The sequence below is a fragment of the Podarcis tiliguerta genome (genome assembly GCF_965153285.1).
Source record: "Podarcis tiliguerta genome assembly, chromosome: 11".
NCBI lineage: Eukaryota > Metazoa > Chordata > Lepidosauria > Squamata > Lacertidae > Podarcis > Podarcis tiliguerta.
Genome location: NC_139544.1, coordinates 29458130 through 29485050, shown reverse-complemented (window position 1 = coordinate 29485050; position 26921 = coordinate 29458130). Strand labels below are relative to the sequence as shown.

Sequence of the window (26921 nt, the reverse complement as noted above, 5' to 3'; positions counted from 1 at the left end):
TCTATCAACTGCTTCAGGAGATTTTCATTTAGATATCATTAGACTTCAGAGGAGAGGAGAAGTGATCTACTGTATTTTGTTGCCATGTGTATGTGCAAAAACCTTGTGCTGATAGTGTGAGAATTAGATGCGTTCCAGAGTCAGATGTAAAAATTCTAGGGTTGTTAAAGGAGTGTACGATGCTGCCAGTAGAAGCAATACTTCATATAGGAATATTTGATCCACAAAAGCATAAATTTACTTTACGCACCATGTGGCTGCTGCTAAAGAATAACATGTATGTGCATGTAAAATCATCCATTTCTCACAATAACAACATCTTTCTCCATTTGGGTAGGTTGCCTTTGAGTCTGCTATCTTACGACTTTCAAATATCACAGCAGGGACAACCCAAGCAATGATAACTCGGGAAGGAGTGTATGGCTCCATCACAGTAATGTGGAGTTCTGGATATCCACCTGGCTTGATTCCAGAGTTCCTTCAACCGGGCAATATTACACCAGCTTCTGGTGAGTGCTTCCATTTTGCCCCTTACAAGAAGAACCTGAGATCTTCTACATGCAAATCATATGCTCTACTGTTGGCACCATCTTTTGCTTCGTAGAATCTTTAAACCACAAGGCTTAGGCTATTGATGATTTTGCCCCCTCCAGGCCAGAAGTATGTTCATCACATCACGACCCTGACTGTTGCAGTTTTATTTCATTGGAAGAAGAAAGTTCTTGAGAACACTGGGTTAAAGATGGCATTTTCCTGTTCTATTCCTGGCCCAGACATCTGGGGGAAAAACACATATAACTTTTATTATCTTTAATCATATAGAACTGTAAAGACTGCTCATTTCCTGCCTGCATTATCTGATGAGAGAATAAAATTCTTAAGAGAGAATGCTGTGTCTTGCCAGGGATATTCAAAAACCAAGTTTTGTGTTATGCTTTTATTCATTAAGGTTTTATTCAGATTTGCATATGTTCATTTTATTTTAATATTTGTTAAAAGAAGAGCAACCAAGTCTTTGTAAAGAGGCATACCACCATCTACCAGCAAAATACAGCTTTGTAAGTTACCTTACACCCAAATAAGCACAACATAAATTAACTTCTATTGATATTACCAAACCTTCGTTTTGTGATTGACTGATGAATAGAGACAAATCTGAAACTACGATCTAATGCGTAACTGTTGTTTCTGTTTAAAAATTCAATTGTTCTTTTAGCAACTTCCTTCCTTTCTCTTTCCAGGCATTGTTATTGTTCCTCATGGTGAACCAAACAGGACAATTTCTTTCCATGTTATACCAAATCCAAGTGTCCCTGAAGCATTTGCTATACATTTATCAGCTGTGCATAGCAATGTATCTGGTGGAGCTCATCTGAGGTAAGAAAGGCTATTGGTCAGTTGCTTTCAGGAGCTGGACATTGGCAGTAAAAACTTTGGTCTCGTTTCATTATTCAATTACTCCTATATTCCCCACTCATCTAAGGAATCTTGAGCTGCTCACATAGTAGTCTTCCCTTCAGGAAGCCTACAGAACCAAACCTTCTAGCTTTGCAAAAACCATTATAACTTGCCTTCCGACCATTCATTACACAGAGATGTATACTTGTGCATTTCTCTATCCATGTGCGGGCGGGAGGAGAGAAATACATATGAGAAAGAACACACAGAGAGAAAATCTCTTTATGAACTAATGTTTCCAGTACATTTAAGATGAATCCAATATACACACTCTCTTTTTCTTTTTGAAAAATAACATCCAAGTTCTTAGTTGGTTCCAGCTGTTAAAAAATGGTGAAGCTCTTACCTAAGGCTGGAGAAAGATTTTTTGCAGAGAACCAGAAGTGGTAAGATGAGCTGTTTTTGCTTGTGGTTGTACTTCCTTGTCTAGGTCTTCGCAAATACAGTTTTCACTTTGTTTTTGTTCCAGACCAGGCTTTACCGTTGCTGAAATTGAACCAATGGGAATCTTCCAGTTTGCACCTAACTCAACGAATATTTTAGTAAGGGAAGAAGCACAAATGGTCAAATTGTATGTACAAAGACTTTTTGGCTACCGAAGCAACCTCACAAAACTGTTCTATCAGACCATTGCAGGAAGTGCCAAACCACTAGAAGACTTTGAACCTGTTTATAATGGAGAGCTTGTTTTTGGACTCCTTCAGACTGAGGTTGTGTTTGAAATCTTGATAATTGATGACAGCATTTCAGAAGGAGATGAAATATTTTTTGTGAACTTAACATCTGTGGAAGTTATAGCTACACACCCATTTGACCCAACATGGAATCCACGTTTGAACCTAGAGTTTAGTGTTGCATCAGTTACCATATTGGCAAGTGATATCGTTATCCATAATGGAATTTTAAGTCTTGGTCCAGCTATTATTTACACTGAAGAAGACACCGACAGCAGCACACCCAATGCAGTTCTGATTCATATTAGGAGGACTCTGGGTTTTGTGGGAAATGTTTCTGTCACTGTTAAAACATTTGGTGGAATAAGTGCTCAGAGTGGGACAGATACATTCCCTTTTGAGCTTGTCTCTGGGATTTCTAATCTAACCTGGGCGATTGAAGGAGTCGATTTTGAGGAGCTGACTCTGTCTGTTACATTGCTGGAAGGGGAACGAGAAAGTCAGGTGTCTGTCAGCATTCTTGATGACGATGAGCCTGAAGGACAGGAAATGTTTTATGTTGTGCTCTCTGACCCTCAAGGTGGAGCTCAGATTACAGAAGCTGTGGATGAACATGGTTTTCAAGGTTTTGCCACAATTATTATCAAAGGTAGGAGCTTTTTAGTGGAATCAGTAAATCAATTAAACACTGTTAAGGTGGTTATTACCTTATGCTTATCTAGATTTTAAGAACATTTTGCTGAATGTTGTATTTTTGGTGGTTTTATGCAAAGTGCTTAGAGAAAAACTGTAGTATTTTTTTTAAAAAAATAGGGACATGCTGATGAAATATACAGTAGGGATGAGCAGCCCTTCTGGCCTGGGACCAAAATTACAAGGCAAATCAGGGCCATTGTACTAATCTCAAATTTCAAAGGTGATATCAACAAAGCAGCCTGTGTTAGGTCAGGGCTCTCAAAACCTTGTGTTGCTCTGGCACTCAGTTTTGCTGTACTCTCTATTTTTCTCTACACCATATCTCTGTGTTTTTCTATTTTTTAATGCCACCCTAGGCCCATGAACCTTGCAGTAAGTTGGACGGCCCAAAATGTCTGTAAAACACTGAAGAACTGTGGATGATTTTCTTTGTTAATGTCCAAAGTTTCAATTAACTTTTTTTTAAAAAAAGTTTTACACTTTGATGATAGTATTGTGTACAGCCAAATGGCAAATGGCAAATACCTTTTCACAAGCATAGTCAGTGGGATCACAATATCAAAAATATCTGATTCTAATATAGCTTAAACCCCAAAGTGTGTGACTATGTGTACACACAACATTAGCTGCCCAGAGTGGATGGGGCAACCCAGTGAGATGGGCAGGGTATAAGTATTATTAATAATAATAATTCCTTATAATAAGAATTTCCTTTAAAACAGGAATATTTCAGTTTCTCAATTTGTGTTATAATACCTTCTCATTCAGATTCACAGAGATATTTCAGGTTCTGCATGAATTCTTGAATAATGGAACATTGATTGGCAAGTATGTGCTTCTCAATAATTCTGGATGACCCATTTCTCACCCAGGAAATGATCTTCAGAATGGAATTCTGGGATTCAGTGAAGAGGCGCAAAGTGGCCTTGTGCTTGATGAAGATTCCGAAAAGAGGGAGGTGCAACTCATTGTTACCCGGCAACCAAACAGGTGCAGGCCACGGCTGGTAAAAAGGGCTGTCTCCACATGCTGTAATATGTGTTGTTTTGAAATCAAGGAAACTGCCCTGAGCAGAAGAGGTTCTCATGGAACTTTTATCATAAATCTTTGGCTTTCAGATGCTCTAATAGTTTACTGCAATTTGGCAAACTTGCCTCATAAATTTAGAATATGATTTAAGTCAGTCAGTCGGTCTACCAGAACTGAACAGAAATGAGAGAATTAAACACTCTACCAACCTAACTCATATACATAATAGCTGAGATGTGAAATTAATTTCCTTGCTTTTTGCACACACTTGTGATTTATGGCTTACTTCACTAAGTAAGGTGCAATGGTCAGCTGATTAGGGTTGGAGGTTGTGGGTTCTGGCTTTGCTTCATCTCAGGCTCAAAAGCAGCCTTGCTGTCCTCCATTTATAAGTGGGGATCAAATCAATTGTGCTGGTGGTATTATTGCTATCATTCATTCATTCATTCATTCATTACCCCCTCTTGACCCAAAAGTCCCAGGATAAGTTACAGCATCAAGCTCAAAAGCAGCTAGATTTTGTGCTATATCCCACCCTGGGACCTTAAGGAAGAAGGGCAGGCAACATATACAAATTAAATCCAGTTGGCTCCTGTAAGATGTATCAGAGCAGCTTTAGGAAGTAATGCCATGAAGAGAATGTCTTTCACTTTCTTTGAAACATTCTGCTGTGCAGTGTTACATTTGGAATGCAGGAGAAAATGTGGGTGGGTGGGTGGGCTGGCTTTGGTTTTCCAAATATCTGCCTCTGTTGTTGCGTTTATTCTGGTTTGCTTTGTTGATAGGGCTTTCGAAGATGTGAAAATCTCCTGGCGCGTGACCTTTAACAGAACATCTGTTGTCCTGCAGAAGGATGGCACGAATCTGGCAAATGAACTGCTGGCTGTCCTAGGGGTCGCCACTTGCAAGGCTGGTCAAACAAAATGCACAATTGTTATTGAGATAAAGCCTGATAATGTGAGTACTGGTTATTTCAGATTGGCTGCTTAGAAAGATGTTAGATGTTTATCCCCCCTCACTACCCCCCTCAGGGCATAAAAAGAAATAGGGTGTAGCAAGGGGAGGTGCAGGGGAGCAGGTGCTTCCTTGCTGCACCATCAGACTATCACTGAGCTACTGGCCCTGAAACACCATCAGCTCACACTTAGGAAAGGGTCCTATATACTGCGTCTTCTTTGCCATGATTTCTGTGCAGTGACATCCATGAAATTCCACACATGTACACAAATACCTTTGGGAAATTCTAGAGCTTTAGCCATTGGACTGTTGCTTGCCCCAAAGGGAAGCTATTGGCTAGCTAGCATGCATACCCTATAGAATGAGATGAATACCTTTCTGGTCATTTTTGTTCCACCATTCGTATAGCAGCTTCCAGGATTGCTATCTAATCTTGTAAAGTTACCTCACTTTTTGAAATTGGTGCCCATACTGTGGCCAAACAGAAATGTTTATGGGAAATCTGCAATCAGGATTCAAGCACAGAAGCACCCTCACCTCTTGTGGTCCCCAGCAACTGGTATTCAGAAGCATTATTGCCTCCAGTCATGGGGGCAGAACACAGCCATCATGGGTTGTAGCCATTGAAAGCCTTATCTTTCATCCTCTATGGAAGTCTTTGAACTTAACGTTCAAAGACATCCAAGCTACGCTCCAGAGAGTAAGATCTTTGCAAGTTCTCCTTCCTTGCTTTCTCCCTGAGTACTGCTGCCTTACTGCCCACAGTCTTCCTATTTGTTCTGGGAGTAATAAAGGCTACTTATTTAGCACATGATTTAAAGTGGAATTGTGGACTTGAAACATTTTTGCTGAAAAATCAGAGATCATTTGACTGCAATTTGGGGGCGGGATGAAGATTGCATATCAAATGTATCCTCCAAAGCCGTGCTTTCATAGATTTATAGGGAGCTGAAATGCTTTCAAATATCAATATGTAGTAGAGAATATTTGTCATCAGATTTTTTTTTTTTACATGCACTTTCATGTACAAGTGCCTTAAAATCCATTTCATTTTGAAAATTGCAACATTTGGGGGATGTTTCATGCCATTTTCTTTTAAGTGCATATTTAAACCTTGGAGAGAATCATACTTTGAAGCCAAGGATGAAAGGACATAAAAGTAGTGCTTGTTACGATTGTTTCAAAGGAGGGGCTCGTTTACTTTCCCAGGCTTGGGATGCTAACTGCAATGACTCTCATGCCAATGTGTGATATGAATGGCTTAGATGAGAGATGCACAGGAGATCTTGGAAACAATGACCTCAGATTCCAAAGAGCTGCTGTATATAAGATGACAGACATATTCACGCAAACTGTTTCCAGGACCAGCCTGTCTCAGAAATCTTTGTGGAGCCGATCCCTTGATTTGAAATGCATGATATACAAATGTATTCTCTAATAGAGCAAGACACGGTTCAAAAGCACATTTAATGATGTTCCTTTTGGCATCAGCATTTACAGAGTTCTGAGTATCCTTTTGATTTTCAGGAACCTGAATTTGAAACCTATTTTTTTGTGGAGCTCTACGAAGTGGGTGTAGGAGCAGAACTGAACAACAGTGCCAGATTTGCCTACATAATAGTCCCAGAAAGTGACTCTCCTCGGGGTCTGATCTACTTTGCTGTGGGGTCTCGTCTGGCTGTGGCCCATAAGAAGACCACTTTAATTAGTCTTCAGGTGATTAGAGATTCTAGCACAGCACTTGCCATCTCAGTTGGCTACAGTACTCAGGTAGGACTAATGCACGAATGTATATACTATCTTCATTTCTTCTCTAATGCAAAGAAAAAAGTTAGCAGGTGTTTGCTTTTTGCAAAAGTTCTACGATACAAATTACAGCAATAGCATGCTGCAGCATGGATTTCTTCAGGGCTATTTTCCTAGAAAAAGAGGTGCCGGAACTCACCATGAACACCTCTCTCATTCTCTTATAAATGGCAGTGGCATCCACCTGAGAGGTGCCAGAACTGAGTTCCGCTAGTCCCAACTGGAAAAAGCCCTGGGTTTCTTTCCCTTATTATTGGATGGTGAGATTGTGACTGTTGCGCATCATCCAGGACCTTCATTGCTAAACTGAGGCTTGAGCCGAGGTCTCCCTAGTCTAAATCTCATACTTCATCACCTATGCTATGCTGACACTTGTAAGAGTAAATTGTGACCTGTGTCTCACTGAGCTCTCTTGATTTTGAATGGGAGCATTCTGACTACCATCAGGTTTACCACTCAGAGAATGAGTTTGATATCAACCTATAGGATGATGGTCTGATTCAGTGCAACATAGTTTCAAATGTTCTGCTTTGTTTATTAAGTGTCCTTGAGTTACTTTTACACACTTGCTTTGTCGCTATGTGTGTTTTCTGGAGATACTATATTATACAACTGCGTGCATGCTAGGAGAAACGGCATTTTCACAATGTCATGACACTAATACGTAAGAATCAAACTATGAAAATTGCAGGTTGATGATCATTTGCCTCATTTAGATCACACACTCTGCCACCTCCATGGTCTTAACAAGCATGCATGGCAGATTGCCAAAGCATGAAGGAGATTAGGGAAAGGAAGTCAAGTAGGAGGCAGGAAGAACAAGGAATTTGCCTTGAGATCCTTATCCCATTCTCCTCTTGCAAATAGTTTTAGGTGGTTTTTTTATTATTAAAAAAAAAATCACTCCCCACTTTCTTCATTCTTGCTGGTCTCACTGAGCCATCTGGATGGGGCAAATAAACAGTTGTTTCTGCCAGTAACTGACAGGCAATGACTTTGTTCTCTAACATGTCAGTTCTCATAAGTAACTGCACTGGTTTACTTAAGGAAGAATAGGCAGTTCTGTTTGGAACTGGTTTAAACCGACTTTTATCTGGCATAGCTGAACTATTACAATTTTTAGTTGACCAGGAAGTGTACTTTGTTAATCATCATTAAGAGCAGTGGCAACAGTTGCCCCCATACTCTGGTGGAGTATCGATGTTACACTTCCGTGCCAAGCTCATCAATCAAATCTTGCTAATCCCCATTCGACATGTGTTCTGGTCCTGTCTTCTCCTGACGCAGACCACACAGTTCAGAAATGTGTATTTTACAACCCAGCCTAACACGATACATCACGGGCTAGCCAGCCTCACACCTAGCACTTTGTTAGAAATACTTTGCCAAAAACATTTTCCAGCATCGTCCTGATTAATTTTATTTGAAGTCAAGATAAAAAAAATATGGAAAAATGCATTTTACAATGTTCATAATTTGAAGCAAACCTGGCTTTGCACAGTATTGCTTAATCCTTACCTATAGCTTGCTTGCTTATTTATTTATTTATTTATTTAAAGGAGCTGATGAGACCTGAAGCTCTTGGCCGCATAATGATATCACCAGCCATTTCCGGGCAAGATTTTGCCAGATCTGAAGGAACGTTGTCCTTTGCATCTGGGCAGAGAGATGCTGTTCTGGATATAACACTCACTCCAGATACTGGATCCTTAAATCCGTTTCCTAAACGTTTCCAGGCTGTGCTTTTCAATCCTACTGGTGGTGCCAGAGTTGATGACATCTATGGTATTGCCAACATCACCATTGTGTCTGATTCAAACTCTCAAGCAGTCTGGGGTCTGGCTGATCAGTTGTCCCAACCACTTGATGACATAATTTTGAACAGAGTCCTCCAGTATTTAAACATCAAAGTGGTCACAGAAAGTACAGAAGAACAGCTTGCTGCAGTGATGCACATAATTGATAAGGTACGTATGCAGATGTTCCTTTGGCCATGATGAATGGGCCCTGGATTTAGGCATGGATGCAGCAACTCCTTGGGGGGTGTAAGCTGATGAAAATGATAAACAGCAGCCATGGCTCTGTGGGGGGAAATGTTGCTTTGATTCTGAAAAACAGAACTGACTATGAGTCTTCTGTAACAAGAACATACTAGGAAAGTATTTGCCAGCCTGCTTCTTATATGAAAGCTGTTGGTTCAGATGCCCAACTTACCGTATTTTTTGCTCTATAAGACTCACTTTTTCCCTCCTAAAAAGTAAGGGGAAATGTGTGCGCGTCTTATGGAGCGAATGCAGGTTGTGCAGCTATCACAGAAGCCAGAACAGCAAGTATTGAACTGTTTCTTTAAATGTAAAGGTTCATCATTGTTTCACCCGATGTGTATACCTTTAAGGGGCCAGAGCAAGGGCCAGAGTAAACTAACGAGATCCAGCCTTGCAGCTGTGAGGCATAGCAGGTGCTGCTGAGTTGCATTGATTAAGCTGTGTTGGGAATTGGCTGCAGTATATAAGGAGCAGCACCTAGCTCTGCCATTCACCCTGGGGATGGGTTGGTGGTTGGGTCGTGTTTGTTTGTAGATGTATATAGTGTATAAGGAATTTTTGTTTTTCTTATTAAAACCTTGTTTAAGTTATTTTTGAGTCCCTTCTTTTTCTAATGCATGGTCTCCCCAGCAAGCTCTCTGCAGCGTTACTACACTGCGAAAAGCCAACAGCAAGAGGGATTGCTGCTTTCACTGCGCAGTGATCCATCTTGCTGTTCTGGCTTCTGAGATTCAGAATATTTTTTTTCTTGTTTTCCTCCTCCAAAAACTAGGTGTGTCTTGTGGTCTGGCGCGTCTTATAAAGCGAAAAATACGGTAGATAGTAAGTTGGGATGGGCAATATTGTATGCTGTGATAGAGCCAGTATTCAAGCCTGTAAGGGAATTTGCACTGGCCACTTGAGGGAACTCAAGGTCATGACCCTTATATAGGGGGAAAAACTTAACTGTAATCATTGGGGTTCACCTCCAAATAATGTCTTTAGGATAAGAGCATTAGTTGGCTTTGTCTTGGAAAATCTTAATTCTAATAAACTAGTTTGGGTATGGAAGGAAAGTGTGATTGCTACCTGTACACATGGAATAATTTTTATTCTTTGACCAATTTTTTGTTCCCTAAGATAATATCTGAGGGGGAAAAGCAGGCACTCACTGATAAAAACCGAAGTCTCTTGTATGAGATCCTCTGTGCGCTTATTAACCCAAAACGCAAGGATACTCGAGGCTACAGCTTCCTTGCTGATGTTACTGAGAAATTTGCCTTTTCTCTTCCTATTGGAGTATTGTGTGGATCGCAGGGTGAACGGTAAGTCTTTCCACATGAGCCAGGAATATTTCTGAAATTGAACTGGATGTTGATGTCCACTTGGAATTCTGTCTATGCATAATAGCCCTGTGGAACTAGAGATCTTAATATGTGAAGTGAGCAGAGTAAGCTCTTTAAAAAATCTTGCATTCTGTGATATAAACTACACATGATTGTTTTATTCAAATGGACTGATATGATGAATTGATCATATACAGCTCTTTTCCTGCCGTATTATCAAAACTTCTGCATTAATGCTTGGAGACGTATTAGTAATTAATAATATATGAAAGATCCAGTTAATAGGCCAATAATAGGATGACAAAGGCATTAAGACAAGCATTATCCAGCACATGTTTCTTTCACAGGTAGTAAATGGCTTTTCCATTTCTTGAGTGTGTTGCTCCTTTTCTGTTTTAACAGAGGCAAAACCATCCTTGACCACTGCCCTTACATTGTCATAATGGCCCATCACTGGTATCCACAGCAAATCAATGGGCACAGATTTGATGGAAAAGATGGCGATTTCATTAGAGTTCCTGAACATTTGTTGGAAGTTTCTCATTCTGAAAATGAAAATTGTAGGTTCATTCAAGTCACTGAGTATAGTAGCCAGCAATGGTTTATAATGGGTGACAAAGGAACTGCCCTAAAAAATAAGGTATTATTTTTATTTTTATTTAATTGTTTCTAATCTAAAAAGTTTAAAGCTGCTTATATGGAGCTGCCAGGAATCTCCTGCCCAAGCATTGATCAGGTCTACACACTCTTAGTTTTGCTGCTGCTATATAGGATTAGTTGCTCCCTGCTTTTAAATTTAGCCGTGTGTTCGGGGGTTTTTTTTAAGTGCTTAATATAGTTACCATCTGGAAAAGAAACCATATTAATCTGGAGCAGAATAAACACAGAGACTATGGTTGTTCCTTTTTGTCTTTAGCGATATGTTTGTATACATAACAGACTTATTTTAGAGCAGGGTTTTTTTGAACGTAATTGTATCTAAACAATAATCGACCTGTATGTTTGGCCTTCACATGACACGTGGCTAGATAGAGTTTGGCAGGTAGCCCCATCAGAAAAACTATCTCACCATACCAAGTTTGCAAGGGGCAACACACAAAAAGACTGGTTCTGTGCTTTATGGCACCCATTCTTTGACTTTATCTACAAACAGTGAGACTTATGCCCCCTCCCACAGCTCATACAACTTTGTGGAGAGGTCTTAATGTAGCCAACCCTGTGTAAAGTGACAAACCCATTGCAAATATTATGTAAATATTTTTTATGCTAAAAAATAATAAAAATATTTGTATATTTTGTATACAAATATTTTTATATTTATATATGCTTTATTTATTATAAATATACAATATACAAATATATATATTATACAAATATAATATAAAATATACAAATATATTTATTTTTTATATTTATATATGCTTTATTTGGGTGCCACAGGTGGCGCTGTGGGTTAAGGCCTCAGCGCCTAGGGCTTGCCGATCGAAAGGTCGGCGGTTCGAATTCACGCGGCGGGGTGCGCTCCCGCTGTTCGGTCCCAGCGCCTGCCAACCTAGCAGTTCGAAAGCACCCCTGGGTGCAAGTAGATAAATAGGGACCGCTTACTAGCGGGAAGGTAAACGACGTTTCCGTGTGCGACTCTGGCTCGCTAGAGCAGCGATGTCACGCTGGCCACGTGACCCGGAAGTGTCTTCGGACAGCGCTGGCCCTTGGCCTCTTTGAGTGAGATGGGCGCACAACCCTAGAGTCTGTCAAGACTGGCCCGTACGGGCAGGGGTACCTTTACCTTTACCTTTATGCTTTATTTATGTACACATGGTTTGAGGATGAACTTAGCTGGTGGTATTATGGACACTGGCTCCGCGGTTTAAGCCTAGTAACCATGGAGTGCATATTCATATTCTCCTGTCATACGACTGAGGTGGAGTTTGGGCTTTTCTCCCTTAGAAAGTAGAGGAAGTACTAAGTATGTCAGTAGCTGAGCATATACTTATGCATTATGAGGTCCCAGGTATGGTGCCCAGCAGCTTCAGTTAAAGTGTCTGAGGTGGTTTAGATGGGAAAGACCTTACCCTAAATCTAAGACCTTGACAAAACTGGTGCTAGGATAAATTGACTAGAGGTCTGGCTTTGCATATTTAGTGTACAAATGAGTGTTTTTATAGGAAATAAATCTCCACTTTGCCCATTTCAGATTTTTTCAATGAGTTTGAAGAGTCAGAGTCCTCTTCTACTGAAAGATAACAATGAGGTCACCTATCGGATTTATTCTACAGACAGCAGAATTGTTCCACACAAGTCTTTATGTCTTCTTTGGAATCAGGCTGCTGAAAGGTATATTTTCTCATTCTTGACTGCACTGAGAAGACGTCTGCCGGGAAAGCCAACCTAAAAATGATATATACTCATTTATATCTCAGGGAAGCATAAAAATGTAATGGTCTGTTTAAAAGCAAATTCTTCATCAAAAAAAGAAACATTTTCACTGGCTTTGAGTTGGGGCTAATGCTTTTAAATAGTCAAAATTACTATTCAGATTTAGATTATTTCTGGACCAGAATCTTTTCAATGCTCTGGGAACAAACCTGGTCTGCAAATGTTTGTAGAAAGCATCACTGATCTGTGTTGGGGTGCCAAGTAAGGGCTAATTTGGCACTGCTGCATTGAGGGAGAAGCACAATAATAATTGCCATTAAATTAACAATGAACCCTACCCTATTCCATGGGGTAAGAGAGTACCCCTGGGAAGGACTTCTGTAGACTTGGAGCAAGACTAAGTATGCCACATGGATCATTATGCCAGGCCTCAGCATGGACCTGCTTAGGCTTGGCATGGGATCAGTGATAGCACACCAGAGCTTGCAGTCTCTTTGGCATATCAACATATATTTACTTCATCTGCTTGAGCTAATTTGCCAGGCTACATTTTTAGACTTTTTCTTGCCTGACAAGTTCTCCAAAATTATCAAATCCAAGAATCTGCCACCAGAATCTAACCCGCCCGCCTCTCTCCTGCCCTGTGAGGTTAGACATTAACCTGTTCAAATTCTATCCTTTCTTTTAAGAATAAATGAAAAGCTTACCAGATCAGGTAATCTAATATGGCATTCTGTTCTCACCAGTGGCGTAGCGTGGGGGGTGCAGGGGGGGCCGGCCGCACCGGGCGCAACATCTGGGGGTTAGGGTTAGGGGGCGCAAATCCATGGGTTAGGGGGTGCAAATTACTTGCCTTGCCCCGGGTGCTGACAACCCACGCTACGCCACTGGTTCTCACTGTGCCTGCAACAGGAAGCCGGAAAGCAGGACCTGACTGCTTGTGATTCACAGCAACTGGCCTTCAAAGGCCTACTGCCTCCAACAAATTTTGCATTGATATCCCGCATTCTCAGTCACTCATTACCACAGAAAGTATTTCCCCTTGGCACATGTAATAGGTGCATTAACTCTTACTTGAGAGGAGTTGGAAGAATATGTTATCCTTGGGATGGAGCCCACAACTCAAAATATTCCACGTTTTGCTCATGTTTGTATTATGATTATTGATTTCCAGACTAAAGACTAATGAATTAACATCGTTGACCTTTGTTTCCTCTGTAGCTGGTTGTCTGACAGTCAGTTCTGCAAAGTGATAGATGATTCCTCAGATTATGTGGAATGCTCTTGTTCGCACATGTCTATTTACGCAGCTTATGCACAAACAGACAGCTTGTCTTCTTACAACGAAGCTTTCTTTTCATCTGGTTTCATCTGCATTTCTGGTCAGTTGATAACATTATTATTTTTATGTTTATGAATTGTGTGCTGATTTTTTAAAAGCAAATAATGCATGAAAAATATTGTTTCTGGAATGGACTGAATAGCAGAAAGCACATAGGCCATGATTCAAAGAGCTGCTTCAGCATGCACAGTGGAATTTTTTATTTTCCCCCCCTGCCCCGCCCCCAGAATCCCAGACCTCAATGCCTTATCAGAAATGGCTTTTGGAGCTCCCCTCAGTTTTTAAAAGAGATTTGTTGGTGCAGCATGGAGGACTAAGTCATACAAGTCCAAACCTCCCTAGGGCACATGAAACTAGTTATGTGATTCTTTTGGATCCAAGACAAAATAAGCTATAACCCATAATCAAACTCTAAAGGAGGACATGCCCAAATATAAAAATCCCAGAGTTCCTGCTCTCTTGAACATTGAACCAAAGGGTAAAAATAAATCTCAGATTCTTCTAGTTAACAGGAAGTAGCGACCTTTAGGCTACAATCCTATATACACTTAACAAAGGGAGTAGGCTTACTTTTGAGTAGACATGCATAGGATCGTACTGTTTGAGTGAAATCAAAGGGAACCACACTTTGGTAAAATGATTCTACAGTTGTGACAAGTAGGCCAAGGCTTTATCTTTTGACTTCTAGACTTATTCACGCAATAGGCTGGATTCTGTCCTGCTGTTCAGTGGGCAGTAGGGATGCTTTTCTTTGCAGAAAAGAGCCAGGTCCAGCAGAGATGCTTGCAATTTTCATTTATTCCCCCTCCCCCAGCAGCTCTCCTCTCCAGTTCTCATTACCCGGAGCAGATTTTGGGAGCACAGGAGGCAGCAGAGTGGAAGAGGAATGGGCAGAAATGGTCCCCCCCCCAAACTTCTGCCTGCAGGAGCATCCAGTTCACAACTCTGGATCCAATACCTTACATTTTAGTTACCAGTCTAATATTTATAAGCCTACAAATGTAGCAGGCCCAAAATGAATATACAGAGTAAAATCCATTGGCTGAAATTCAAATACTTCTAGACACCAAATCTTATCCAGCCCAGCAGTTTGTCCTGTTTAAATAGGGTTGCCGTGTTGTGAAGAGCGAAAAAGAGGACATGGAGACCCATCGCCTTCCATTACCGCGGACTCACACACCATATACCCTTCAACATTTCTCAGATGAAAATAGGGACATCCTATTCCATAACAGCAGTAGTAGCAGCAGCAGCAGCAGCAATAATTTAATTATTTGTACCCCACCAATCTGAATCGGTTGCCCTAGCCACTCTGGGTGGCTTCCAACATATATAAAAACATAATAAAACATTAAACATTTAAAAACTTCTGTATATAGGGCTGCCTTCAGGTGTCTTTTAAAGGTCGTATAGTTACAAAAACAAAATACAGTGGTGCCCCGCAAGACGAATGCCTCGCAAGACGAAAAACCTGCTAGACGAAAGGGTTTTCCGTTTTGGAGGTGCTTCGCAAAACGAATTTGCTATGGGCTTGCTTCGCAAGACGAAAATGTCTTGCGAGTTTCTGCGATTTTTTTTCGCTCCCCACCCCCTTTTTCTAAGGCACTAAGCTGCTAATAGGGACGCGGGTGGCGCTGTGGGTAAAAGCCTCAGTGCCTAGGGCTTGCTGATCCAAAGGCCGCGGTTCGAATCCCCGCGGTGGGGTGCGCTCCCGTTGTTCGGTCCCAGCGCCTGCCAACCTAGCAGTTCGAAAGCACTCCCGGGTGCAAGTAGATAAATAGGGACCGCTTACTAGCGGGAAGGTAAACGGCGTTTCCGTGTGCGGCTCTGGCTCGCCACGTGACCCGGAAGTGTCTCCGGACAGCGCTGGCCCCTGGCCTCTTGAGTGAGATGGGCGCACAACCCTAGAGTCTGTCAAGACTGGCCCGTACGGGCAGCGGTACCTTTACCTTTAAGCTGCTAATAGCCTTTTAGCAGCTAATCCGCTAATCCCTTAAGCCTTTAATAGCCTTTAATAGCCGCTAAACTGCTAATAGCGCTAATCCGCTAATAGGGTTGCTTCGCAAGACGAAAATACCGCTAGACGAAGAGACTCGCAGAATGGAGTCTTTTCGTCTTGCGAGGCACCACTGTACAATATGAAGATCCAAGCAGTATGGTGATCAAAGGAAAGGAGCAAAGCTTTTAGGGGGCAAATGGGGTGACAAGTGCTTCAGCCATTTCTCCCACCCCAACCCCCAGCACTACCTTTGCTAGGTTCTTCAGTCTGCTAAGATTTCAAGATGTATAAATCAGAAAACACACACACACATATGGACATGGGGAAGGGAGCCTTTCCCTGACCTTACATGAGAGCTGTGTATTTTAACTTACATTCAAGAATTGTGTTTAGAGGTACCCAATGTGATTTGCTTAATCTCCGCACTAGCTATCCAATAGCTCATTGGTCTTAGACAAAGAACTTTTAATTAGAACTGCGAGAGCTCGGGGGGATCCTCTTTGAAGTGTAGGTAGGTTCCCATGAGGCAAGACACAGTGATAACAGCAAGAACCTTTATTAAACTGCATAACTAGGAAACAGGGGCAAAGCAACTGCTTATATACATTCCTGGAAGCCTGGGCCATTCCCACTCCCCACGTGATTGGCTGTCTACTCTTCTAAGCTGCAAATCATGACTCAGATTTCATGGGCCAATGGCAGAGGCCCAAATCCTGAAATGTTCTGTGATTGTACATCATGTATCGAATCAGAACACAGGAGCTCAGAATCCTTAGTCCAGACTTAGGCTCAGGCAAACACAGACCACTGAATACATAACACTCTTTACCAGCAAGCTCTCTTTCTTTTCTTAGGTCTTTCTAATATTGCAGAATAGAGTCAACCAATCAATTGATAATGCACTGGTTTGGGGTGGGTTTCCTGGCATTGAAGCATGCAGAGGAGTATATGGGAGTATATGGGAGAACCTAAAGCGAGGAAGGATGGAAGGAAGGGGAGACAGAGAGAAAGAGAGACCTGCTAAGGGAGATGCCAGCAGAGACCCCCTCAGGGAGTCTTTCCTGCCTGCTCATGGGCAGCTTACTGGGCATCAGCATGGCAAATAGCTCCGAGAGGTCTAGGTTGCAGCTGTTCAATCTGCCTTTACAGGATGACCCAATCCCAACATCCACCATGTGGGTGCACCCTAGGGGTAGGAAAAGGTTAAGAGTGATCCTTGCATGCACGCTTCCTGGCTCTGTTTGCAAAGCAAGTCTTTGTACAGAGAGCAGCAGGTGCATCCATAGAGATAGGAAAAAGTAAAGAGTGATACTCACATGCATACTTCCTGGCTCTGTTTGCAAAATTCAAAAATTTTAAAAAAATTGAAAAATCCACCCAGACTGAAAATTTATCCCTGAAAAAGAGGATGTGTCTGGGGAAAAAGAGGATGTATGACAACCCTATCCTATTACATTTGTGTGCTGCATAAAGGTTCTTTATTGAAACAGTCATTGTTTGTGCATGAATACATTCTAGCACTGAGAATTCCCATAAGGTATCTGTGACTCTCCAGGAAGAGGTAAACACTGTGAAAATATCTCAGAAGCAGGAGAGATGAAAGGGTGGCCTGGAGTTGTAAGCAGTGATGCAGTAACTTTGAAATGGGTCTTTTGAAATGGTCTAAATTAAATATATGGTAGATTGAGGTTCTTGAATATTTCATAGTTCTATGGCTACTTTATAATTTGGACTATTGCCAAATAACAATCTTAGTATAACCCATGCTTTTGTTTTGTTCAAACAGGATTGATCTTGGCTATTTGTTCACACCTATTTTGTACCAGGTCTTCAATGTTTGCAGCTAAACTCCTTACTCATATGATGGTTGCCTGCCTGGGTACTCAGGTAGGAACATGCTGAATATAAGACTATCAGAAGCTCACATTTATCCTGAGTCCCTGCTTCCTGTTCCCACATATGTTGAACCTGACTGTTTCTTGTGTGAGGGAAAGGCACCCTATGTATGATCAAAGGCAGCCTTACTAGGTGGTTTTGCCAGTGTGCAAGCAGATTCTAGAGTACCGTTTATTTGTTGCAACTATGTAGAATCTTGAATCCCTTGATTGCACACAACAGTTTTTTTGCTTTTTTTGAATGCTATAAAAATGTGGGGTTCATGGGAATAGCTAATATTCAGATTCCTTTTAAAAAAATATTTTTATTAAGTAAAAATTAGAAAACATACATATTCACAACAAAAGAAAATACAAAAGAAAAAGAAAATACATCTAACCAAGGAAGAAAAATTAGAGAATATTTTGCCTGTTTTCATATATACCTCTATAAAATGCTATTCACAATAAAGCAATGAAATGAAAGATAAGATATCAGAAAAAAGAAAAAAAGAACAAAGAAAGAATAAAGAAGTAAAAGAAAAAGATCATAGGTGAAAATTTTTTAAAGTAGATAAGTACTCACAATACATAGCCGTTTCCCATCTATATTTATATTCAATTGTATACTTTCATCTTGTCCTTATCTACCTTAAATAAAGTGTTGGTGTTTTTGTTTTTTTTTAAAAAAAAGGACTTCCACCGTTTACCTCACGCGTTTTTAATAATCTGTTTGTCAGAATCTCTGTTCTTCATATTTTCCCTTTGGATTTCCTTAATGTCTCACTTTGTATTTTTTATATTACACACATGATTATTCTAAACAGATTCCTTTTGAAGGGAATTTTTTTGGAACATTCTCCCTCACAACAATGTTGTGGCTATTTTTGCCTTATATCCTTTTATTCAATCCCCAGAACAGCTTACAACACCTAAAATCATGGGGGATAACTGTCTTTCTAAAAGGGGTTATCTGGTGCCTTAAATATGGCACTCCATTCTGAGCACAAGGATTTTGATATGGGCAAAGAACAAAGAGCATCACGAAAAATGATCTGAGGACACAGCAGAAGGGATGAAGGATCGAAGCCAGCTGAGCTTCTCAGTTATTTGAGCAGCTGGAAAACTCATGCCCACCCCCTTAGTTGTATTCCTATAGGCAGGCATATGAGAGTTGGCTTATTGCGTGCTGAGGTCCCCCAAAACACCCTAACCCAATAACTCACACTTCACACATCATTTTTGTTTAAGGTTTTTGGCATAATTTTGGCCACAACTTTATTATCATACAAATTGTGAGTGGTTGCTTAGGCATTGGTTATGACTAGCTGTCCCCCCCGCCTTGGGGGACAGCACTGACTCCCGGACTCCGGCGGGAGCCAGTATGGAGGAACAGGACCCAGGGATTACTGGAGCTGCGCCGTTCAGACCCTCAGTACCATCCCTGCCTGCTCCCAGGAGCTTACGCGGCCCGCACCCTGCACCAAGGGTTTGGACGAGGGGGATGGTAAGCCCCTGAATTCCTTTAACGGAATTCCCGTGCAGCAGCAGCATTGGAGGGGTAGGCACAGCCAATCCACACCCCTCCACCAACCAATTTTAACCAATGCCTAACCGCCAACCTTACAAGTTGTGACGATTTGCTACGCAGTAGGCAAAACCCAATTGGCACGCACTAATCAGCCAAAAGGTAAATTCCTACCAGGCCCCCGCACCAATGCAGGCGACCCCTAGACAGGCAATAGCAAGGTCAAAGCGCAAGCCCAATCAAGGGAGGGCGGGCGGGTGATCCGGTGCCCACAGCGAAAGAGAAAGGAAAATGCTGTGCACCTTGTTTAAATAAGCTCTGATCCCACCCCTAAATTGGCAACATCAAATTTACCCCAGTAACACCAACCACCAATCCAGTCCCATCCCTTTGAAACTAGCCTGCCTGTTAACCCTGGGGTGCTTTGTCTGGCCCCATCCGCAACACGTGCTCTCCTTTAATGAGAACACGCTTTGGAATGGACATAGAAGCTAAGTGTGTACAACTCAGATAAGTAAAGTGGTCTGTATCCTTAGCTCTGGATGAATGGTATAAAATATGCATGCACATCACGGCTGAAGCCCCAATTAACTGACAGCAGCTATTGGTAAAGAAAACTGTATCTTATGTTTGAGCAGCTATGCTATTGAATTTGAAAAGTGAAATTAAGTACAAGAATACACGTAGAATCCCTTCTAATGCTAATACAATGTAATGTGTAGGGAAAGCCAGCCTCCAATGGAAAGGTAGATAATGGAGGACTCCCCCTCTGCTTGAAAAAGTGCTGATCTTTCAGCAAAAATATACAACTTACCCCTAAAATTTGCCTCTGTACCATAGTATTATGAGGTAGTTAACATAACACTTCCGCCCCTGCCCCCCCAAAGCATAAAAAGAGAAAAGGATTTGGGGTGAGGGTGGGTTTACAGGTTCATCAAGGATAATTTAATCTAGAATTATTGTATAGAAGATCAAGCCTACTGAAGAAGATTCAGCATGGCTTCTGCAAAGGGAAATTTTGTCTCTTTAAACGTTCCAGGCTTTTTTTAAAAAAAGAATGTCAGCAAATATGTTGGTAAGAGTTAACATGGAGGCTGTGTACACATTAGCAGCTCAAAATGCAGCAGGTTTGTTTTCTTCTGCTGCATTTCAAGTCACATTGCATGTGGGTGCCGACCTCTAAAGCCCTAAATGGCCTCGGTCCTGTACACCTGAAGGAGTGTCTCCACCCACACCGCTCAGCCCAAACACTGAGGTCCAGCTCCGAGGGCCTTCTGGCGGTTCCCTCACTGCGAGAATTGAAGTTACAGGGAACCAGGCAGAGGGCCTTCTCAGTAGTGGCGCCTGCCCTCACATCAGATGTCAAGGAAATAAGCAACCATCCTACTTTTGAAAGACATCTGAAGGCAGCCGTGTTTAGGGAAGTTTTAAATGTTTAATGCTGTATTGTATTTTTAATATTTGGTTGGGAGCCGCCCAGAGTGGCTGGGGAAACCCAGCCAGATTGGTGGGTTATAAATAATAAATTATTATTATTATTTAGTATTATCAGAGAGATGTAATGTTCATTGCCTGTTGGGTTTTCCCTCATCCAATCATGAAACTGTCATCTGAGCATGTGCAATAGCTTTATCAAATGTATACATCTCAGCATAACTGCAAAGTGAATGCGGCTTATGCGTTCCAAATTGGATGGTAGCTGGTTAGCATAGTACCAAAACCATTGTAAAAAATGGAAACAAAATTTAAGTAAAAAATAAATATAGTGAAATGCCTTGTTTGTTAAGGGGAGTGAACATAAACTGGTGTTTAACTGGTGTTCTTTAACCAATATTTCAGTTACATTAGTTTTAATGGGTTCAGAAGCAGTTGAGCAGGTATAACCTAAAATGACCATAGTCTACAGAGTGACAAATTCATCCAGAGTCTCAGCAATCAGAAGCTTTTCTTGTGGTCAGCTGCATTGATTAATGAGGACACATTTGCATCTGTTTATGTACAATTCCTGTTCTTTTTAATAAAGTCAGAACAAGGAATGTTATCTGGATTGTGCCATCATTTTCCTTTTGCAAATGTATTAAAGGAAGAAAAAAAAGAAAAAAGGGGAAAACAAAAAACAAAAATATCAGCTCGCATTCGCACTACAACAAATACAAATGCATGCAGATCATTATATGCCCTCCAAATATCCAAATAGATATCAGAATGAATCTGGTGTGTATAGAAAGTATGTTCAAATGCAACAAGGACATTAAGATCTTCAAACTATAGCATAGTAGATGGTGCATATTTATCCTTTCAAGCTTTAAATATTACATCTCTTAGCAACCACAAGAGCTTGTAGAGTCTGTGTTTGCTGTCCTTCTGTTAATCCTAGTGTTACAGGAATATAATTTAAAAGTACATGATCACCTGCAAATATTGAGGATTTTAATTTGGATGACAAATTTGGATTATGTCAATTGTACTACAGTATGAAGCATGGCTTTGTTTTGAATTGTATGAGGCATACTAGTGAGTATGGAAAGTTGTACAGTCTTCATCAGGCTCTATGTTTCTGTGAGAATACTTGAATTTACAGGTGCGGCATGAAATAAGCGGTTATTGTGGCATGTTTTAAATTATAGATGGATATTGACTTCCAAAACCTGCAGGTGGCAGTAAAACCCTTTCCCCCCTTCGTGCTTAAAGAAGCTTGCATTCTGAGTGGAATATGTGATACAGTGAATTGGGAAGACAAATAAAATGCTAGTTTGTGGGGTGGGGAAAAGAACTTCATTCTATGATAATATGGCATACACATGATTCCCCCCCCCCCAAAGTTCTTTTTCCATGTGAGATAAGATGGTTGTTAATGAAAATGAATGCATTTTCATATGCAACAGCAAAGCCTACTTTTTCTCTTGCTAAGTGTCCCTTGTTGTGAAATGTGAACTCTAATACAGGATCAACCTTGTTATTCAGTAGGCATTCTTTAAAGTGCAGAGGCTTGCATACTCGGTAACAACAAGCAATACACTAAAACTTATCACATCTTGCTGACCTTCAGGGACCAAATATGGACACACCAGCACTCTGAGCTAAGCACCTCTGTTGGTTTTAGGGCACTATTCATAAACATTAATGCTCCATTCCTTTGAAAAGGGTACTAGACCTGATATCAACATTTGAGGAAAATATGCTTGAGATTTATATTATTAAGTGGTCTTGTCTGTTTGTGTTAGATGGTAAGTTAAAAGGTAAGATAAAAGACCCTTAGACAGTTAAGTGCAGTCAAAGGCGACTATGGGGTTGTGGCCAAGGGAGCCGGCATATGTCCACAGACAGCTTTCTGGGTCATGTGGCCAGCATGACTAAACCTCTTCTGGCGCAACAGAACACCATTACGGAAAACAGAGTGCATGGAAACACAGTTTAGCTTCCCACCACAGCAGTACAGTGGTACCTGAGGTTAAGTACTTAATTCGTACCGGAGGTCCATTCTTAACCTGAAACTGTTCTTAACCTGAAGCACCACTTTAGCTAATGGGGCCTCCTGCTGCTGCCGCACCGCCGGAGCACGATTTCTGTTCTCATCCTGAAGCAAAGTTCTTAACCCGAGGTACTATTTCTGGGTTAGTGGAGTCTGTAACTTGAAGCGTATGTAACCTGAAGCGTATGTAACCCGAGGTACCACTGTACCTATTTATCTACTTGCACTGGTGTGCTTTCCAACTGCTAGGTTGGCAAGCTTGTAATGGTAAGCTTGTAGGCAGGGGTGTTTTTAAAAATTTCTGTACATCAGTCAGCATATCTCAGGTCCTTTATAGATGATAATTAGTAGGCAATAACAGTTGGCACATGAGCAAATGTGAAAAGACTTCTCCCCCCCCCCACAAAATTTGGGGGTGCAGAAGAGGAAAAGAGAGGAAAAGAAGGGGAAGTCCCATTGGGCAAGTGGAAAACATTGCATGAGCTGGCTAAAACCACCAGATGCAATGGTGGCTGATGTGCATTGGAGTGGTAGGGTGGTAGGCAGAAAGGCCAAGAGCAGGTGGTACAAAAGCCAATGACAGGCAGGCAGAGCCAACTAATTGTAGTCATGCTGTCCATTCTCCTCCCTACTCAATTCTGTAATGACAACAATGAGACTAAGGCATATAATAGAATCATAGAATTGTAGAGTTGGCAGGGACCCCAAGGGTCATCTAATCCAGCGCCCTGCAATGCAGGAATCTCAACTAAAGCACCCCTGATATATGGCCATCCAACCTCTGCTTTAAAACCTGCAATGAAGGAGAGTCCACCACCTTCCAGTAGAGTATGTTCCACTGTTGAACAGCTCTTACGGTCAGAAAGTTCTTCCTAATGTTTAGTCAAAACCTAATTTCTTGTCATTTGAATCTATTGGTTTGGGTCCTACCACCTGAAGCAGCAGAAAACAAGCTTGCTCCATCTTCCATGTGGCCTGCCTTTAGATATTTGAAGATGGCTATTATAGCTCCTCTCAGTCTCCTTTTATTCAGGGGAAACATACCCAGCTCCATCAACCATTCCTCATACGGCTGCTTCATACCGTTTCCTCATATAATCGTCAAAACTTCATTAAACACGAGTAGTTACTGGTGAAATTAGAATATTCTTCTTCTGCTGTCTTCCTCAGACATATAAATTCTGTCCATATTAACTCCATGTGAATGCCTTTGATGGGGTAAAATGAGCCAGCATGTTTGAGATACTGGAATGACTTGTTCATATTTTCCTTTTCATTACTATACTGAAAACTATGCTGATTAAGGTTCCAAGAATTTTGTTTCATTTTACCAGAATTCCGTATCTAGGTATAATTCCATTGAATTAGCCTACTGTTTCATCTAAGAGATACTGATTAAAGCTGCCATTTTATATAATTTTCCTTCTTTTCAAAATAGATTTCCTTTTCAAGCAAGTAACACAACCAGGTAATACAACACACTACTGAGAATATAAGACTGTTGTGCAAGTATACACAAAATCCAAAGGGAAAGTACCTGTTTAAATTGGCAAAAGCTGAATATTTTGTTACAACAGGAGTTAGTATGGGCCTCTTTCATAACAGCAAAAGTAATTTGGAAACAACATTTCTAGTTTCTTGTACTATCCGCTTGAGCAAGGGTATGAAGTAGATAGGAAAATGCAACAATAAACATCCTGAATTCAGTCTCTGTGAAGGAAGATTTCCTGCCTTTTGTACTTCAAGCAGTTTCAAAAGGGTGTCATGAATCCCTTAGAGGTGTCATGGAGAGGCAGTCAAAGGTTGTGAGTAGGAAGTGGTTGGGGAGCTAGATCTGGAGGACTCTGGAGGGGGTCCCAGCAGAGTGGGAATAGTAGATTCCAAAGCCCAAGGGATGTCTGATTCTGAGGAGGGTCAGAATGGGTAAAGGGGCAAAGATTCGCTCTCCAAAAGAGGCTCAGACAAACTCTAAGTGCCTCCCATTACCTCTCTTCCAGACATGGCCCACCCATAGCTTCTCCAGCCAAGTAGCCACCGCTGGCACCTTCTTTTATTACCCAGGAGTCTCTCCTTGATGCCAAGCCAGCACTCACCCTGCCTCCATTGCCTAGGATATGGAGACGCATACAGACCTCTCCTAACCAACCCACTAGGAGTGCCTATTTGCCTGCCCAATGCAGGGACTCCAATCACATGCTATGGAAAATGCTATACTCCCCCTCTCCTTCAAAAGGAAGGGACAGGGGACATGTCACTTATTGCCTAGCAGTGACCTTGACCTCTCATGTAATTGCTGATCCTTGTAACCTGCGACTTGTCTTATGGCCCACTCTTAATCTGAAAGTGAAAGCCATTGGCAAAACCAGAGTTGTGCGTTCCAGTTCCCCACTGGACAAAGAGAGCCAGGACAGATACATTGCCCTTTAGAGGTACTTACCCATAGTTTACAATTGATTTTTTACAATGTGGTAATCAGAAATGTTTGAAAGAAAACTGTAGGCTGTTTCTTCCTAGATCAGCAGCTGTTGTTTCTGTGTCTTGATTCTTCCCACTTCCTCTTTGTACCAAAGACCTGGGGTTATAACAGACACCAATATTCACATCAAAAGTCTGTTTGTTTGATGCAAGACTGATAAAAGGTACATATAACAGCTTGAGAGAACTATAGCTGTGGATATGGTTCTGTTGAGAGTGGGGGTAACTGGATAAAACTGTAGAATGAGTGACCAAACCTGTGGTTCCGCTAGGTTACAGACCTCTATTCAACTATGTAGGTTAGCTTTCATCAGAGCAAAGAAAAAACGTTTGTAATGTTAATGGAAATGTTGTTTCATATGGTGATTGCAACATGCGGTACTATGTTTCTAGCACATGGTGAGATGGCATTTCCTTGCTGCCCTGATGCTGACCACTAAGCTAACCAGAATTTAGAGACGACTAATGGCTACAGCCATCATGCTGGGCATTTTAAAGCACTGGCCAAGTAATAAGAGGTCATCTGCTTTCATACAAAGGCCATGGCAAAACAGATAAGCAGCAATGGATTAGCAGCAATATGTGCCCTGGTTCAGTTAAATGAATTTGATAGGTCGCAGTGTAGAGCATACAGTTTTTAATACAACTAATCCTTTCAGACTAGGAGATTTGTGAAGCTTAGGTTGTAAGGATTGGTCTCTGGCAGACAGTGTAGTGTAAGAAATCAAATTCCAGTGATAAAATTAGAAACTTGGGACTGTTCATTTCAGGCTGTCGACTTTGTTCTTGTTCAACAGCATATTGTCTGTGTTTTAATATCAGTTAAACAACATGCCTGTTTGTGGCCTGCTGTCCTTTCATTGTATTTGTCCCATAATAAAGGTACGGTAGTTCTCATACTCCAAAATTCTCTTAGCTCTTTCACCTATTTTATTGTTGTGAAAAGCAAAGTGGTGAAGTTTTCAGTGAATTCATACTGTATTTATAACTGCTAACTTGCAGCCAATCCACTGCAGAGGCTGCCACCCATTTTCATTCTACATTGGAGTAGCTTCTACTTCTGAATGGAAAAATAGAAGCAATTAACAACAGTAATACAGTATTATTTCAGGATTGAAATTTTGCTTAGCTTTGTCTAAGCTGGGAATATTTCATAAACAAAGCTACTTGTTCACTCTGTAGGCATAGTAATTATTTTCAAGCTTGACGTGTCCACTATTGTGTTCTGGATGCATGTCTCTCTCACACATTCTGTGACTTTACCACTGGGTCATATGTGGGTTATGTAGCCAAGCAACAGATTGAGAAAATATCACAAATGCACTGACCCAGATGAAGGCAGTGTTAATAGCCATGCTTTGGCTATTACTGCAACCTGTCAACCATGTAAGGAAGCCCACTAGGAGCCTGATAAAGGTGCCTACCTGAGACTACACAACTTATTTGGAGGAGTGGGGGTCATCTGGAAGACTACAATATATGGCTGGTAGACTGTATTTGATGTTTGGTCATTTATTTTAAAGATTGAAGTGCTGTATTTCAATCCCAGTGGTGTTTAATTTCTTTTATAAATAACTTAGATGAAGGAGTAGAGGAGATGCTTATCAAATTTGCTGATGATACCAAATGGGCTAATATCTCTGAAGATAGGGCCTGATCCACATATCACACTAAACCAACTATGAGTCCAGGAAAATGCCCCTTGTTGACTTTTATTACCTTAAAATTAACTGTGGTCATCTGGTTCACTCTTTGAGAGAGAAATGACTGTCTGCTCCAGTTTTCAGCTTCACTTGAATCCTAGGCCCAACCAGAGCTTGGGAAGAAAGTAAACACACTATTGCTTGCAATATTGCACTATTAAT

The 26921-nt window shown here is 41.1% G+C and overlaps 1 protein-coding gene across 5 annotated transcripts in view; it reads left to right on the top strand.

The window, feature by feature from the left end:
* The window catches only part of ADGRV1 (adhesion G protein-coupled receptor V1), a 230132-nt gene that overhangs the window by 112145 nt on the left and 91066 nt on the right, over positions 1-26921 (top strand). For 4 of the 5 annotated variants that reach the window (XM_083403548.1, XM_083403549.1, XM_083403551.1 and 1 more), the window contains 12 exons: positions 338-509; positions 1242-1377; positions 1928-2781; positions 3701-3818; positions 4643-4814; positions 6342-6584; positions 8180-8587; positions 9785-9969; positions 10393-10630; positions 12185-12324; positions 13588-13748; positions 17494-17594. In XM_083403548.1, the coding sequence (XP_083259674.1) occupies positions 338-509; positions 1242-1377; positions 1928-2781; positions 3701-3818; positions 4643-4814; positions 6342-6584; positions 8180-8587; positions 9785-9969; positions 10393-10630; positions 12185-12324; positions 13588-13748; positions 17494-17594 (2928 nt within the window). Of the gene's footprint in view, positions 1-337; positions 510-1241; positions 1378-1927; positions 2782-3700; positions 3819-4642; positions 4815-6341; positions 6585-8179; positions 8588-9784; positions 9970-10392; positions 10631-12184; positions 12325-13587; positions 13749-17493; positions 17595-26921 lie in introns of those variants that run through there. The other variant, XM_083403552.1, reaches the window with a different exon arrangement.